The 17,626-nt window shown below is 42.3% G+C and overlaps 2 protein-coding genes across 3 annotated transcripts; both read right to left on the reverse strand.

Annotated features, from left to right (window-relative positions):
* Nucleotides 1-1,846: 1,846 nt before the first annotated feature.
* Nucleotides 1,847-10,310, reverse strand: pwwp2b (PWWP domain containing 2B). 2 transcript variants are annotated; one of them, XM_040138353.1, is made up of 3 exons: nt 9,773-10,310; nt 5,853-7,584; nt 1,847-1,955 (listed from the first exon to the last, which is right to left on the reverse strand). In XM_040138353.1, the coding sequence occupies exons 1-2, from the start codon at nt 9,910-9,912 to the stop codon at nt 5,853-5,855; spliced, it is 1,872 nt and encodes a 623-aa protein (XP_039994287.1). In that variant the 5' UTR covers nt 9,913-10,310; the 3' UTR covers nt 1,847-1,955. The 2 variants fall into 2 exon arrangements, with proteins under 2 accessions (XP_039994287.1, XP_039994285.1); XM_040138351.1 differs by lacking the exon at nt 1,847-1,955 and having other exon boundaries at nt 4,889-7,584; nt 9,773-10,018; nt 10,139-10,309.
* A 521-nt stretch (nt 10,311-10,831) lies between these two features.
* On the reverse strand, nt 10,832-17,268 carry LOC120796481 (leucine-rich repeat-containing protein 27-like). The gene is made up of 11 exons (XM_040139382.1): nt 17,136-17,268; nt 16,706-16,905; nt 16,386-16,516; nt 16,009-16,067; nt 15,463-15,615; nt 14,359-14,560; nt 13,049-13,189; nt 12,650-12,755; nt 11,929-12,026; nt 11,186-11,306; nt 10,832-11,079 (listed from the first exon to the last, which is right to left on the reverse strand). Exons 1-11 carry the CDS (start codon nt 17,164-17,166, stop codon nt 10,966-10,968), a joined length of 1,356 nt encoding a protein of 451 aa, XP_039995316.1. The 5' UTR covers nt 17,167-17,268; the 3' UTR covers nt 10,832-10,965.
* Between the last annotated feature and the right edge of the window lie 358 nt (nt 17,269-17,626).

The following is a 17,626-nucleotide window of genomic DNA, read 5'->3' on the forward strand; positions in this document are numbered from 1 at the left end:
CAGGTATTGCTTGTATATTTTATTTTATGTACAGTACATGTAAAAAAAGAAAACAAAAAAGTAGCCAATAACATTGACCAACGTGGGCAACAGTAGATAGCCATGTTGCTCATACATGGGAAAATCCTGACGACCGTTTCCCCTCTCAGGCATACATAGATGTAGACTCTCCCCCTCCTCATTGTGTAAGGCTGCCTGGAAACTAGCCGGGCTCGATAACAAACAGTCAAACCGCAGATTATCAAAATGGGAGGAGTGCATTATCTGCTCCCTTAATAAACACACTTCTCTCATTGACAATCAGTGTGAGTCAGTTTTTCAGCCTCTGAACAAAAAGTTCCCAGGCAGGCAGAAAGGAGACAGGCTGGTTGGCTGAGCGTGACTGTGTGCAATCTTCGGTTAAGTTTTTAATACAGACTGGGCTGCGCTTGACAGCCGTGGTCTGTTGCCTTCGCTGCCTCCCTCCCCCTATTCCAACAGTGCTGCTTTCAACACAAAGGTCACTAAAGGTCAGCGTTGCAGTCCGCTTTTGCCGGATGACTCAATATGACTGCAACAGGCTCTAGGTAGTAGCGAGCTTTTCTTCAGCACACTCAGCAGTTGAATTCACAGTATTCTTACAGCATGTTTTTTTTTTCTCCCAAAGTCACTCATAAAGCTTTAACTGATAATGCATAGGGGGCTTTGACACATTTGTTCACCCATGTTTCTCCAGTGGAAATGTTAAATGTGGATTTTTGTAGTGTGTGTGTGTTTGTGTTTGTGGTAGTTAAGCTGAGAGAGAAACACACCCAAGTCAAATGCGAGAATACAGTGTACACAACCATCTGTGTCTGGTGTCCCCAAAATCGTACAATAGAATATAATAAAATTAAAAAAAAGATTTTTTTTGTATCTCTTGTATCTCCAAGGCCATGGATAGTCAACCACAAAGACTTCTGGACTCCCCTGCTGCCTATCAGGGCTGTATCTCGCAATAGTGTTTCAGACAGTGAGCTTACAGCAGGCCACCAAGGTACAGATAAAGTGCTTTTTTCTTTAACATGACGCTTTAAATAATTAAAGTGATGTAAAAATGGTTCTCAGGAAAAGAAGAAGAAGAAGAAAAAAAAAAAGAGTTGGAGGGGTAAGTACGCCGATGTGACACTTCTAAAGTTAAAAATGAAATGGAAGAGAGACACAACATGATTCTGGAGAGGAACAGAGTTCAGTATAAATACATCCACAAATCCAACTAATGTCGCAGAAGGCTACGAGGATGGAACACTGTGATCGCTAGAAGAGCTGGAACAGTCACTACTGTCTCTGGATGGAGCCATTCACATTTTGAAAAGTAAGAAGATTCAGGGTAAGACTTTTATAAATCATGGTAAAATGTCTCGTGGTCAGGGGTTCCTTTGAAGATGCCACCGGCTTCCTCTGGCTGGACGAGTGGGGCCTCGTAGTGAACACATCGGCGGCGAGGACCATGGTAATGACAGCAGCAGACTGGGAGGTTTTGCGAGACTGTGGTAGAAAGGTGTACTTAATGGATCTTGGTAAACCATTACAGATAATAAATACATTCGGGTCCTTGTAGTGTCATTATTCGGCTGTATTGAAATATGATTTAATCTAGAAAAAAAAAAAAAAAAAAAAAGGAATAGTTTAGTTCATGGGAGACCATGAGATGCCTGGCCTTTTTTTGCTCCCTTATCCAGTCTCAACGACAACTCCACCTTGGCGGCCATTTCCACCAGCCTTGTGAAAAAGAAAAGAAAAGAAAAAAAAAAAACAAAACAAACAAAACAAAAAACAAAACAAAAAAAAAAACAAAAAAAAAAACCAAACAAAAAAAAAAAAAAAACGGCATATAAATAGTAGCCGTGGCAACCGCACGTACTCCCTCCTGGGTCTTGATGACAGAGTCTGAGAACTCAAAAAAACCTCGGAGACCTCTCTTCAGTCCTCAGCCTCTAAGCAAGAGAGAAAGAAGCAGAAGGAGAAGAAGGGGGAGAACAAAGTCACAAAGTAAAGACAATTAGCAAACAAAGCAAGTCATATATCCAGTGAAGGGATTTTTTTTACTGTGTACAGGGCTCAACACATTGAGAGGTGCGGTGCTCTGAAGATTATGCAGCACTGTGAAGTAAACGTCAGCTACTTCCCAGCTGGCTGAAACCTCTGTGTAGCTGACAGAGCAAGAAAAACGCTTCCTTTATGAGCTCTGGAAAAAGTACCAAATATAGGCTCGCTTTTACCCCTTACTGTGTTTATTCTCAACTACAACCACCCTCTTCTTGGCTACTGAGCTCATAACACAGTCAACAGAAGGGCTGGGAGCTGCCTATCTGTCCTTCATATCACTCGAAGACAATATTTAACCTTTGAGTGTGTGTCGAGGGCCTGCTGCTTGGCTACAACAGGGTCAATTAACTCGGAAACCAGGGACAATAAGCTTGACATAACTACAGCCCTGACAACATGCTTTAAGACATAACACTGGCCCTATTGTGCTTAAGCAGTACTCTCTATCTTTTGGGACTCACTTTCTGAAATGAGCTGTTTTCATAAGCTATTCCTGTTGACAGCCAGCAGTACAGCCTGGGCCTCCACTAAAGCTGGTATTAATGTTTGTTTTGCCCCCTTCAACACAGCAACTGTTCCATGACATGAATGAAGCAGAGCTCCCCAGGGCGGCATGGCAGAACTTAAAAGTGGTTGTTAAATAAGCAGGTTGCCGCAGAATAATTTTCACTCAGCCCACGTCCCCCCGGAGTTTAACATGTTCATCATCAAATTAATGCTGGGTAGCATAACGGAAATTTATTTCACAACTGACAATCACATTTACTCAGTAACGATAATGATACCTATACAAATACAACTGTGCACCAGATCCTGCGTCCTCGCAGTGAACGTCTTACGAATTTCATATAATGAGAAAAATACGATTGACTCTTTGCATCTACCAAAGTGAGTAACATTAAGTATATTTAAATAAAACCTTTCTGGCTTCTCATTCAATCTACAGGATATTTTAGGGTATACAGTGCTACTGGCAAATCAGAGACTTGTGACACCTGAGTTGGCAAAATACATATTTGTCAAAACTCTTTTATTGGAATTAAAAAATCTCTCTCTCTCTGTTTACTCGTATAAGTAAACAGCAGTGTACAAAATTAAGGAAGCAGCTGATAAAACGCAACGAGGATGGGTCATATCAACTGCCGCTAATTAATGCAACTTCTGTGAGTAACATGATAACAGGCCAAAAATCAAACTAGCTTGTTATCAGGTTTGTGTGCTCTCTGGAAATCAGTGTCTGCACTTGGCCAAAGATCATTTGGTGAGGGAAGACACTCTGTAACACCTCTGTACAACTGTGATCCTTTCTTAGTCCAATAACTCCAACGAGTGATAAATCTCCTCTTGTAGAAAGATTGTGTCCCGATTGACTCATCAATTTCAGGAGTCAGAATCTCCCCGTTCACTTTCATTCGTATCATATCAATAATTGAAGTTGATCTGCTTCATACAGTTCAGACCGTAAGTATTTGGACAGTTACACATTTTTGAGCTTCAGCACATTCAATCTCAAATGAAACAATTGATACTACATTATACTACTTTTTTTTCGTTGTTGTTCTTCAGGCTCTGAGCTGCAGCTCAATCAATCATTGACATGCCAAATCACAGCTTTAATTGTGGTGGGTTTACATCAATATAGAAAAGGCTGTGTGGGAGATAGAGCCCTGTTCAAAAGTAAGTTGACAGTCAAAACAAAATCATCATATTTAATATTTTGTGGAAAATTCTTTGCAGGCAATGACTGCCTGAAGTCTTTGACCCACAGACATCAGCAGACACTTTGTATCCTCCCTGGTGATGTTCTCCCAGAGCTTCACTGTAGCCACCTTCATCTCTTGCTTGTTGTGGCGTCTCTCTGCCTTTAGTCTGCTCTTCAACCGCGACGACAAAATGCTGCCCAGTCAGACTGAGATCAGGAGATTGACTCGGCCAGTCGAGGACGCTCCAGCTCTTCAACCCTGAAAAGCTCTTTGGTTGCTTTGGCCGTATGTTTAGGATCATTGTCCTGCTGATTGATGAAATGTTGTCTTCTGAGTCATTTGGCTGAATCTGAGCTCACAGTTTGCTCCTGTATACCTCTTTATTCATCCTGTTGCTTCTCTCAGCAGTGAAATCATCAATAAATGCCAGTGTGCCACTTCCACTGGCAGACGTACATGCCCGAGCCACAACAGAGGCACTGCCATGTTTGACAGATGAGGTGGTGGCTTTGGTCGTGAGCTGTTCATTTTTTCTCCACGCCTTCCTCTTTCCATCATTTTGACAGAGGTTAATTTTTGTTTCAGCAGTTCATAGAACTTTGTTCCAGAACTCTACCGGTTTCCTGTGTCTTCAAAGGGCTCTATCTCCCACACAGCTTTTTCTATATTGATGTCAACCCACCCAAATTAAAGCTGTGATTTGGCACGTTAATGATTGAATGAGCTGAAGCTCAAAAATGTGTAACTGTCCAAATACTTACGGTCTGAACTGTATGAAGCAGATCAGCTTCAATTATTGATATGATACAAATGAAAGTGAACGGGGAGATTCTGACTCCTGAAATTGATGAGTCAATCGGGACACAGTCTTTCTACAAGAGGAGATTTATCACTCGTTGGAGTTATTGGACTACAGAAAGGATCACAGTTGTACAGAGGTGTTACAGAGTGTCTTCCCTCACCGAATGATCTTTGGCCAAGTGCAGACACTGATTTCCAGAGAGCACACAAACCTGATAACAAGCTAGTTTAATTTTGGCCTGTTATCAAGTTACTCACAGAATTAGTTCTGAACCGGGACTTCCATATTTGGATCATGTAGCTCATGAAAAATAAGGTGTAAAAGTCATGGGGCTCCAGCTGCTACTTCAGTGTGTCAGATAAATATTTAATCAACATTTCACAAGTTCTGCTGCCAATATATATTCTTTTATACTATGTACACTGAGCATATTTGGCAAAAATATTTCTTTTGGGATGAATTCAGGAAGAATTACATCTTATCCTCAGGTTGGAGCTGCAGATTGTGAAGCTCAATGAGGCTACTACTAAAACTGTTTCTTGCCTTTTGGCCTTGAGATTTCAACTGAATCTTTTGAGCCTTAGTTGTTTTAAGTTAACCTCAAAAGAATGAGCAATTTGAAAATGGATGAATTATTTAAGCACAATGCACCCTTTTCCTTTATTAGGTTCCAAGTACATCTTATGTTTCATAACTCTTTAGTAATGCCTTAGATAAGTCAGTTTGCCAGAGCATCTTATGCATATTGTATGTTTAATAACACAAAAGAGATGAATTACTGTTCATTCTGTAAGGTGACGAAACAAACTGCAAGTGCATCTACTTTTTGGGCCAGCTCTTCAACATCTGCACCAGTGCCCTGTATCAACCTTTACAACATTTGATTCGTTTTTTCCGACTCAACACTCTTAGTTGATCTCGTAGCTTAGAGCTACCAGTTGGAACAACGCTGACCAAACTTCCTCTGTTTGAATGAATCCACACAAACGACAAAAGTACATGCTTTCTGAAACTCATTGGTTGATTCTAAGTAGGGTAAATGTGATTCATTGTTGTACATCCAGGTGCAGTGTAGGGATTGGCTACAGCGTGTCTAAAGGAATCAATTAATTGAACATACCAACATAGTTTTATTTCGGTAGTTGAGAGATTAATGATGTTTCTGGTAAATTTTCAGTTTATTGCCCAGCCCTATTTAAGGACTTAGAAAGCACAAGGTCACATGTATCAGACTATAACAGTAGATGTGATACACCCAAGTGTAAATGTTGTGAACTAACCTACGTGTCGCAGTGGGAAAGCAGCGATGTAATCTCCGGACTCATGTGACCCACAGCCTTGGCTGCCTCCAGGATAGCTCTCCGGTACATCCCTTTCTTCTTGCGGTTGAAGCGGGACCTGAATAGCTCTCTGAAGGGCGACAGTTTGGCAACAGAGAGCTGGGAGGTGGTGGGTGAACCGAACCACGCCACCTTTGCCTGGGGCCATGGCGCCTCACAACTGGCTGTCTCCTGTTTGCGGGTGCCGCTGATGCTGAGGACGCGTGCTGGCCACCAAGGGAAGCCATGGATCTTCCCCCACACAATGTCGCCCACCGCCACAGCGTGACCCTCCTCTGTTACACACTTTGTCATGCTGCGCGTGTGCAGCCGCACCGTAAGTGGTGGCACTGTCTTGCAGTCCTCCCGTGAAGGTACAGAAGATGAGGTTACGGAGAGGTCTTCGCCAGGCGCCAGATCACACAGCTCTGGTGAGGTGCCATCAGAGCTAAAGGACTTGGATTCATCTAGACTGTCGCTGCTGCAGACGGACAGGCTAGAAGAATCTGCTTTACGCTTCCGGAAATTGATGAGAAGGGTGAGGTCGCTGTGGCCGCGCTCAGCCTCTTCCCCAGAACTCCCTGACCACAACTCCAGAGAGTTCTTGCCTTCCCCTGAGTCTTCAGAGTGGGGGAGGCAGGGACCAGGAACCCTGGGGCTTCGTCTCCTAGAGCCTTCTACAAGTTCTGCCTCATACTCGACCACACTCTCCTCACCCTCCCTCTGGGGGGGTCTCAAGCGGATCTTTGGAGAAGGCAAGTCCTGACCCACAGTTGTGAAAGGCCTGGTTAGTTTGAGTTTGGGAATGGACACAGTGAGGCCAGACCTTGTGGCATCTAGAATGTGCCGTTGTTCCTTGGTGGGATCAGAAGGCGCCTTACCGTTCTCTCCCACACCATTCTGCACCAGCTGTTTGGGGCAAAATGGCTTGACTGAACCGTGGACTCGTGCGGGGATCTTCATGACCTCCCCCTTGCCCTGTGGAGTGCTGTAGGAGATCTTTATGACTGGACTGTGAGGAATAATCACTTCACCTCCGGGGAACTTCTCCCCGTCAGCCTCCCCCCTTTTGTCCTTCCTAAGGCGCTTGCTGTCAAGGCTGGTGCTATTTTCCCGTCTTTTAGTGTCCTTGGTTGCAACTACATCCTCTTTTCTCGACAGCTTAGAGGGGATATCCTTGTCATCACCATCGTCGTCGCTCTGTAGTGCATTCTCTTTTCTAGATGTCTTGGTGTTGCTCATGCCATCTTTGCTGTCTTCATCACTATTCAGTGTGTTCTTGCACTTTTCACATAGTACCTGACGTGGACGCAGACGGATAGTACTCATGGTCATGCGGCCTGGTTCTCGCGTCCGCCTCTTCTTTCTCTTGATTGGTCGAGTAGGGGGCTGAGGTACCCATTGGCTGTAGCTGTGGCGCACCCATAAGGGATGAGGGAAGGGGGCTCCTTCAAAATAAGGAGGGTAAGGAGTCTGTCCAGCTGGCACTGGTGTGGGTATGGGGCAGGGAAGAGGTGCAGGAGGTATGCTGCTTTCAGGGAGAGTGTTTTCATCCTTTGGTCTGTGTGAAGCCTGGCTGGGAGAATTGGAAACCGGCTCCTCACTCAGAACTTCTGGGATTTCACAACCTGGTTTAGATATCTGGCAGTCCCCAGGTTTTGCTTTGAAATCTGGTAGACAGAAGAGCCCACTCCTAAAATGAACAAGAAAAAAAAAAACAAAAAAACAAAAAATTAATGAATTAATAACAATCAACAACACATTCTTGATACAAATGACAAGCAATATAACTATGCTATATTGCTTGTCATGTGTTATATGTTACATAACTCTGGCGGTGGGACAGCAAAAATCAAATACCTTGCTGTTTCAATTAGGCCAGATGAGAAATGAGCTCCCAAAGCTGTTCAAAGCCTTTCCTACAAGTGGCCTACCACAGGGTGTAAGGAGGGAAACCTATTTTAGCATTTTTTTTTACTTTGACTGGACACACTGACGCCACTCTCCTCGTCACCTGTGTGCTGAAAATTCTTTTTGCGTGGGGGTTGGGGGGGTCCACTATACAAGCAGCCAGGCATCCTGCTGCCTTATGCCAGAAAAATGGAGCAATAGTATCACTGACTGTCTTTGAGTTATTTTACGTGTTCCTCTTGTATTCCGGAACCAGCAAACATGTCCAAAGAAGGCCAAACTGCCAAGAAGTGGTGGAGAGGTGGCTGGCAGGCAACAGTAACATGGCTGTGCTGCTTTAGTCAGGAGACAGCAGACAAAGAGACTACAGGATGCCCAGGAACCCCCCCTCCCCAACATCTGACTGAACAAAAACAATCCCATGAATCACTCGGGATTCAGAGAGGTAGGGAAGGAGCCAGGAGATTTCAGTTTGTTTTTGCATCTGTGTCTACTCAGGGCTTATGTGTGGTGAGATTATTAATTAGTGCACATTTGGGGAGCCCTTTTTCCTCCCCAAGGGAAGTAACTGGCAGGCACCTCCAAATAATAGTCTCTTGGTGAGGCTTGTTCCTCACCTTTTTATATGCAGCGGAATATAAGCCTTCACAGTGATTGACATGGCACAAACAGTGCAGCCTGTGACAGGGAACACACAGTGCTAGTTAGGCACTGTACAAGGACGCAGCATATGACCAGTCAGGATTCGCCGCTCTTTTGCCATTTCACGTTGTGTACAGTTAGATAGATGTGGAGATCTGCCTGAATGAGAGGCCTAAAAAAATCTGTGGGAGACAATGACAGGAAATGTATTTCTATGAGCTGAAAAGGAAGAAGTCCTCAAATTTTGTCAGTGACAAGGCCTGAAATATAGGCCTATTTTAAGTTATTCCAAGGCCTGCCTTTTCCCATTTGGGTGGGTTATTTTCAGGACAGTATGAGCTCTCACATAAAAAAAAACCATCTAAGCATACTAAGGGGCAAAGCTGGTCAGATTCTGATTCTGCTAGTCTATAAATAGTCTAAAGCCAATGGCTTTTAAGGTGCACAACACCAAGAGCAACACAAGGCTTATATATGTGCGACACATCAAGAGGGGCAGATAAGACAAGACACTGATATACAGTATGTCAAATTACACTTATATGGTTCTCATTTGAGCAGGGTCGCTTTCATCAAATGGCAAGTAACGACCTTTACCTGCCAAACACAGAGCCTAAGATGGTCTCACTGGATCTTATCAGAACCAGTTAAAAAACAAACAAACAAACAAACAAACAAACAAACAAAAACAAGAAAAACCCTTACAGTTGTGATTCATCAAAGCCCACATGTATCTTTATTTTCATTTTCTATTGTTTCTATAGATCAAAAGTGACTGGTAATCAAGGTAATCAAGCCATTTGTCAAAACAGCAACTGTAATTCAGATTATTTTAATTGCAACATCACTTCAAAAAATAAGTACACCATGCACTACCTACAAGATGAAAACATAACTGATATACAGAATGCTGTTCAACCAAGGCCTGCACTTTTACTGAATACGTTTTAGCTGCTCTGTATTTGATTAGGCTAACAATAAGCTACTGATGAACCCAGTGACATTAGCTATTGTTCAAAAGAAGTCAATAACAATCTCTGGAGACAGGGCCACTATCTTGACATACAGTTTTTTTTCACAACAGCAAAACAACGAATTTGATCATCTTCCTGTGGGCTAAAACGATATCAGTTTTCCATTAGCAGGCAAGCTAGCAGATAGCTACCTTGTCAGCTACAATAACCTGCAAGTCTTTTGTATGGAGGCCCAGTTAGCTAACATGTAGCTAACCAGCTAGCTTTGGATGTTAGCATCAACGGTAGATTAGCCGTTAGCAGAGTTTAGCAAATTAATTTCACAGATAAATGTATAAAGGAAATAACACTCACTTTTTGTTGCTATCAAGTAATATCCCCGTGTAGCTCCTTTCTCGATAGGTCAGCGTCACCACCAGTGTATCGTTCACTATTTGATCGATAGTGACAGGTACCCGAGAGCCGGCCCGCAGCTCCTCGGCCACAGCCTCCATGTTTCCCGGGGTGAAGTGTCCGGCTCGGCGGTGCTCGATCCCGGCCAAGGGAGCCACGGTCGCGTCGGCCAAAGATCCGTCTCCCCTTCGCTATTGGAGCAGGAGGCTACACCAGGGCATAAAATGACGCCATCACCCCCACCAAGTCAATTACAACAGTACTGCTACCGCTGACATCACGCTCTCTGTGCTAGAGGAGCAAAAAATCTCTCAAGACAAGGCCTACCCTTTCTCTGTCTCACTTTGACTTGTTTGATGCCATTCATTACTACGGACTCTTCTGGGGAATGCCTCGGTTCTCCCAGCGAGAGATTAATGGCGTTCTGTTGTAAACGTGCACCATCATTTCAATGGAATATGGATGGAGTTTCTATTATATGGCAAACGATACGGTGGTAGATGTTTACAAAAGTGAGATAATTATGACCTGTTTTAACAAATCATCATAAAACATACAGCCACCAATCTCAGCTGCAATTATTTATACTTTAACAAGGGCATTAAATATGCATAATGGTTAAATGTCCTTTCAGTTCTTCAATTTGGTACTATATTTACCTTTATTTTACCATTTGATTTTAATCATTCCCCTTAAAGATCTTTATATTTTAAGCTTTAATTTACAGTGTGAGTTGACCATACAGTTTTTATAATTGACACAGGATGTATTATACTTTAGCTATTGTGTCTAGTGAGCCAGTGTAACGTTTAACAACGGAATTGCTTCATTTCACACAGTAAATAAGCAACAGTACCTTATGTATTTTGTACATGTTTTAAGTAAGTAAGACGAGATAAAAGCAAAACAGGACTAGTTTGTATATTAGAGAGTGTTTTTCAGAATTCCAAAGACAAAGAAGGAAAGAAAGAGAAAGACATAAAGAACCATACAATGGAAAATTTCAAAACACTCACCCACTCAACAGCCTCGTGATCTTTATTTTAAGATATGAGAATTACAATGGTCATTCACAAAGGGATTCATCTTTAAAGTGACTTTTGAGTATGAAATCAGTGCCACAAAACTCAAACAGAAGGGATGTATAATCCCTGTTACTTGTCAAGGAAACTTGGCCAAGTGTCTCCGGTGAATATAGTAAAACAATTTTCAAGATCTCTTCCCCAATTTCTCTTCCGCTCTAGAAGCCGTGCCTGTAATTTCCTCATCTGTCATTAAAAATAGGAAGAAACAAAGTGACAAAAACAAATTCGGATCAATATCGTAGGAGTTAAATATAGATGAGTTGTGTGAATAATGGAGTATAGGTTTGACCTCTTCCACATCTTGCTCTGCCACTGCCATCTGCTCACTGGTTGTGCCCCTGGGATTCCTTCGTCTCTCCTGCATCTTCTCAACAGAGGCACGGATCTGCCGCTCTAGCTCACGGGCTGATCTGGGGGGCCACACAGGTCAAAAGTCTGAATATTTAGATGCTTAGGTATGGCCACTGGTATCATAGTCTTTATAGTTGGTGGATGACTGATTAAAAATGCAAATCTTTGACTAATTGTTTTCTCCTCAGGTAAGATTCATTCTGTCAATGAAAACAGAAAAGACTAAGGTGTATCAAAGACATAATGTTGTTTAAGAAGAACAAAGGAAACTGATGTTCTATGATGGATGTATGGTCTCTCTTTTTCCACTAGGTGTCTCTAACTCCCCGCCTGGCTCACAGTTGTAAACCATGCAAAATGCTGTTTAGTGGATACTTTTATGCCTCAGAGTATGTGCAGTACGATTGTCACGAAGTAAATTGATCAGATGAATATACATATAAACCATTATGCTTTACTGAGTTTCCTTATGAGAAGAGTACTCTTCAAAAATGATGGGATGGAGATATACATTCAGTCACAAAGCTAACAGGCACACTGACAAGACAACATAAAACAAACATCCCTGGTCAATTCTGATTCTAATACTGGTTCAGGTTTCAGGATGTTGTAGATGTGCACCACATTTTTGGTCTGTAGTAGACAGTATTAGTATTTTGGTCATCCAGAGTTCCCATGTACCTGGTCTCCTCACACTCTCTGATGGGCATTGTGGATGTCTGCCTCTGCATAGTATCATTGCTGTCCTCCACAACGGGTTTTAAATCTGCTTCTGCCTCCTGTAACAGATAGTGGAGTTGTTTATTATCATGTACAACAGACTGTTATTCTTAAGTGCAGATCTTGTGTGCATTCAGGATGATACAACTGTTGCGACACCTCCCACAATCACCCTACAGCTACAGTTGCATAGCTGCAACACGACGGCCTCCGTGGGTTATATTACCCAAATGGGGTTGTTTTTGACCATATTTTTCAGTGATTGTTTATCCTGATGTTGCTGGTCGAATGCGAACATTATGAGCTACTCTTCAGCAGCATGCATAGAAATGTAGCTGACATCCAAATTACTGAAAACCATCCATCTGCATATGTCTACAGTGTGTGCATGCCTGCACGTACAGTATGTGTTGCTGCTGTGTTATCACTGATGCAGCATGCTCCATCACAGACACTGGCATCTGTCGCTGACTTCAACAGCACCAACCTCATCATCAAGCATCACTGACACTGATTCTTGTTATGCTACTACCTGAAAACCCAATCCACAAGCATCAAAATGATATATCTTGTGGTGATTTCATATCTCTTGTTTTAGTCCTCTAACCATTGTGACAGAGGCGGTGATCTACTGCCTCCTTGTGGTTGGCAGGTGGAAATTTAGGTGATTTATTCCACATACCTCTCGCTTTTTTTGTCTTTCTTTCTTCTTCTGCTTGTGCTCCCACATTTTCTTTTCCTGTGTGATCTTGGCTTGTGTACGCCAGTTCCGAAGAGCCTCTTGGCTTCTAAGGGAGACCCAGATAACAATGTACTTTTTTTGTACAATTTATGTTAAGGAAAATGGTTCTCAGGCAACTGTTAATAAATCGTTGCAAAAGGGTCTGTAAACATTGATTGTTCCTCCTGTGGACACAATATTGATCCCTTACTATTAGTCACTAACACAAATGTTAGTTGGATACAGTGTAGCCCTGCTTTATGAAAAGAAATTCTGTCTTACCTGTGGTAAATGTGTAGTAGGGCAGACAATGCGGTATTTACAAAACTATACTGAACTAAAAGTCTTAAATCTGCTTACTTTCTCTTCTGCTCAAGAATAGCCTGTTTCTCTTTCAGCTCCTTCATTGCAGCCTGTCTTCTTTCTTCTGGCCTTTTCCAGTGCTGAGTGTCAAACAGGGGGAGCTCCGGAATGATGCCGGCCTTGGTAGTTGCCTTTTTTCTGACAAATAAATTGAAATCATTTAGTGATGCTTTATTTTTATTGCTCTCCTGAGCCCCTTGAGTCCCAGTGGAGTCAACTTGGGAGATTTTTATAACTTGGTCTCCTCTGCAGAGAATGTCATTAAAAAGTGTCGTGATATCCTTTTCTAAGTCAGCATGCCATGTATGTTGCCCACCACCCCAACTCCAGACCTCAGCGCTAAAGATATCTACTGAAGCAAAACAAATTCACCTCCTCAGTCCTACTATTAGATAGCCGATAACACTTTCAGTGCATTAGATATCTGCACAGGTGAAAAAGGATTTATGCCGAATGGATATTTGCTGCCTGGATTCAATATACAAAAACAATGGAAGGAGTAATTAAATATGTTGTTTTGATCTCTCTGAGCCCAGTAAAAATATGTTATATGGGCAACTTCTACTTGGATCTGGCCTAGGCCCTTTTTTAAGAAATAGTTTGAAATATGGGTAAAAAAAACACTTATTCACTTTCACAGGGAGTGAGATGAGAAGAACAATACCACTCTCAGGTCTGTCCATTAAAAATATGAAGTTAGAGCCAGCAGCTGGTTAGTGTAGCTTAGCATAAAGACTGGAAACAGCAAGCCTAGCAATATCAAATGGTAACAAAATCTAGCAACCAGCAACTCTGAAGCTTATTAATAAACATGCATCTGGCTTGTTCAGAATGTTTAAAAAGTGAAGTGTAAAAAGGACAATTTGCCGTTTCATAGTGGCTCATGTGTGACTATTTCCCAGTTGTCAGGCAACAGCTGGAGACTCCACTAACTTACTGGTCCCAGCTACGAAATAGTCCGGCACATAACCCCCCCGTAAAATGGTGAATTGTTTTACATTTTGTATTTTTTGTGTGTATATAGTTTAAAAAATATTTTCTATGTGTATAATTAATTTAATCGGTAGGCAGATTTTACAACCTTTGGTTAGAGCCAGACTAGCTGTTTCTCCCTGTTTCCAGTCTTTATGCTAAGCTAACTGTCTCCTGGCTTTAACTTCATATTGTACAGATGTAAGAGTGGTATCAATCTCCGCCTAAAACTAAAAGCATCAATCCCAAAATGTTAAGCTATTAAAGAGAAGAAAAAGATTTTCATTGCAAAAATCTTTTATTCCTCTCAACTTAATACCCTTATCTTTACTTACCTTTTGGTAATAGGAAGAAGATGTGGCTTTGGGTTTTTATCACCCTGTGCTAATGAACCCAGCTCAGTTTTGTCCAGTAGGATCATCTTGTGTTTTAGTTCCTTGAACCTCTGCAGGTCTCCCTCATCCACTGACTCATCCTGCTCCTCCATACTGGACCCAGTCAGCTCTGACAGCTGAAGCTTCTCCACTAATGGCAACTCTACCGAGGAAACAGCCATGGCAGACACAAGTGGTATGTGGGTGCAGCTAAGACTAGCAAAAACATCGCTGTCTAGAGCTACAGTGACTACAGTGGAAGTACATGATAACTGTTTGACTAGCAAAAATTACTGATAGAATTCAGAGTTATTTTCGAACTGCAGCAAAGATTTACCAGCATTTTATGAGCAAATTCACGAAAAAATAGCAGGTAAAACATTCCTTTCTAAACGTCTACGTGGATTACAGATTAGAATATGTGGCAAGCAAGTTTTGAGTGAATTAAACAATAACAGTGGCTGAATGTAACCCACACGTAGGATAATTAGACTCAAACAGACTAAATATTCCATGTTATCACAGCTGAAAAAGGTTGATGACAATGCAGTGTGTAAATGAATGGTGTATATTCAAATCCACTAAATTTATACTCTGAGCCAATTAAATGAAAGGAGATTTCCCCTCAGAGACCAGAGCCCTGTCTTTGTTAATAACCTTGTAAGCAGGGAGATAAATGGTTTGATTGAGGGGTTTGGCTCTGTTCATTGTGCAGCAGCAGCCTCTCCTGTGGAGGGCTGTCTTGGGCTCCTCACAGCGATTACCTCCAGACAGTGCTTAGTGACAGAGAGCTCCTGTTTAGAGCCCACAGGTTATCGATCACTTTCATCTGGCTAAAAATACTGCAGAGCTGGAACAGGGGGTTGAAAAAAAAAGAGTCAGCTGCATAGCACGCGCCGTCTCCAAGGGAACAGGAGTCACACCAGTGAAGTGGTACCAGGGCAAGGAGCTATTTTTGTGGCCAGCCATTCTATCTTTGACAAAAAGAGCAGATGGCTAGAATGCACGTGCATACTGGACACCTTGCTGCTGTGTTGGTTAAAAGTTAAAGTGCCTTTGATTCACCTGGAGGGGCCTTCCTCATGCTAATTTGTCGCTTAGCCATCGCACTCCTCAGGTACTGGAGGATGCCCTGGACACCCTGGTGCACAATGTCTTGTGGAGGAAAACTGATGGGACAGTTCCTCAGGTTCAGGCCTTTGAGGGTAACCACATTTCCTGGGGAAAAAAAGGAAATAATGAATCCTTTATAACTATGATTACATCTTACACTGTTTCTCATTTAGCTGACACTCTTATCCAGATTAATTTACAACGAATGCATCAGTAGAGGAAGATTACATGCTGTACATTCCTCCATTACCTTCATTAATTTAATGCAAGTAGCAGTGCAGTAATAGGTTTAAGTGATAACAGAGGGAAGCAAAAAATTTTAAACCATACTCTATGTGCTTTCTAATAGTAACTACTAGTTATTCTTTGCATGTAATCCAGATCTACATTTGCTGTAAGCAAAAGGCTTCTTGAAACTGATGAAACAGAACAGCAGCTTGTTATTTCAAAGAGCAGAGACGCTGCTCGCTGAACTCACTGTTACTGAACCCAACTCACCCAACTCTGGTGGAAGTTCTGAGATAGGATTCCCTTCTAGCAGTAATGTTTTCAGAGACCTACATGAACCAAATCATAGATTATTAGAGGATTGTGAGGGCAATGCATTGATTAAGACACATATTTAGTCCTAAAATGAACAGTCATAAAGAAACCCAGATATGCTTATATTAATGTTAATCTCATTTGCCACACCTTGGAATCGTGAATTTAGTTTTCAGAGCATATGCTACTTAACAGAAGAAGTCTAAGCAAAAAAATTCTCATCAAAAAAAGTTCTGAAATGTGAGAAATAAGCATACTGCACTCCCATGGCGGCCTAGGGGTTTGGAATCAATGGGCATTCATTTCAAAGCGCAGTTGCATAAGTAGCCTACCTGTGCAAGCCAATTTCAGCAGGGAGCGACACAATTTGGTTATTTCTGAGGTCCAGCCACTGCAGGTTGGGCAACCTGATGAACAATGAATCTGGGATACTGGATATCTGGTTGCCTTCAAGATATAAATACTGAAGATGACACAATGAGTAGTTAGAATGAATAGATAATGCAGAAGAATACCTTATGCAGATATTACATTGTTGACCAAATGTTTTCGTGGATGATGTACTGTTTTTTTTTGCATGAAGCCACTGCAGCATGGAGTAGGCAGCTGGGTGTGTAGAGGTTGACAAATGAACAGTAAAGTCGAAACTGACCTTTAGTGTTCTATTTTCCAAAATACTTCTCGAAACATGTTCTAGCTTAGTTCTGCTCAGACACAGTGTGTCTGTTGAATGATATTCAGCAAGCTCCTGTGGCTCTGCGTCCTCAGGCAGGAAGTGGGGAGTCTGTGGTCGGACAACACGGTTCCCAAAGACTGAGTTTCGCTGCTGGTCTGGAACCTCCTCCTTCTCCTCTGGGGAAGACATCGTGGAAGAAATGCAGAGAAGTTGTCAGGAAATCGGAATCAGAAAGTCCATGCATGTGTCAAATTCAATGGACAGGTTTCGTCTAAACTGCTTTTGCTGGGGATTTTAACCTGCCTAGAAGCAGGTGCTCGCTATTCATTCTCTGCTGCTACCTAACATTAGCGAACAGTTCTTTCCCTGCTGACCCCACTGATGTACCACCGCCGTATTAGCTTACCTGGTATCTGAGTAAACATAGTCATAAACATGAGAAAAAGACTCAGTGTCTTCCTGAAAGAAACACTTCATAAAAACAAGAAAAAAAATGAAACAGCAAAATGTCACGCTAAGTTGTAGCTACTGCTTCCCGGGTTTGACGGAGTAACCATGGCAACGCGGTCAACACTAACTACCGCAACTGTCCACGTGCCAACGAGGCGAACTGCATTCATAATGTATCAACCAGAGAATTTATTTAAATGTGAAACGTGAGCAGGTCACATACCAAAGCTACGCTGAACAACATTATAGATATCATCCTTTATGATGTGCAGTACTGTAACAGGGCAGCAACAGGAGTAAATATAGCTGGTGTTCGGATTGAAGACAAAGTGTTAACCCCCCCCCCATCACTGATCCGGCACCACCCATCCATCTTCTAATGAGACTGTGAAATCATTCACTGTGGTTCAGTTGGGCTTTAGGATAGCAGCAGTTCTCTGCTGGTAA

This window comes from Xiphias gladius, chromosome 11 (genome assembly GCF_016859285.1).
Source record: "Xiphias gladius isolate SHS-SW01 ecotype Sanya breed wild chromosome 11, ASM1685928v1, whole genome shotgun sequence".
In the NCBI taxonomy this organism is placed as follows: domain Eukaryota; kingdom Metazoa; phylum Chordata; class Actinopteri; order Istiophoriformes; family Xiphiidae; genus Xiphias; species Xiphias gladius.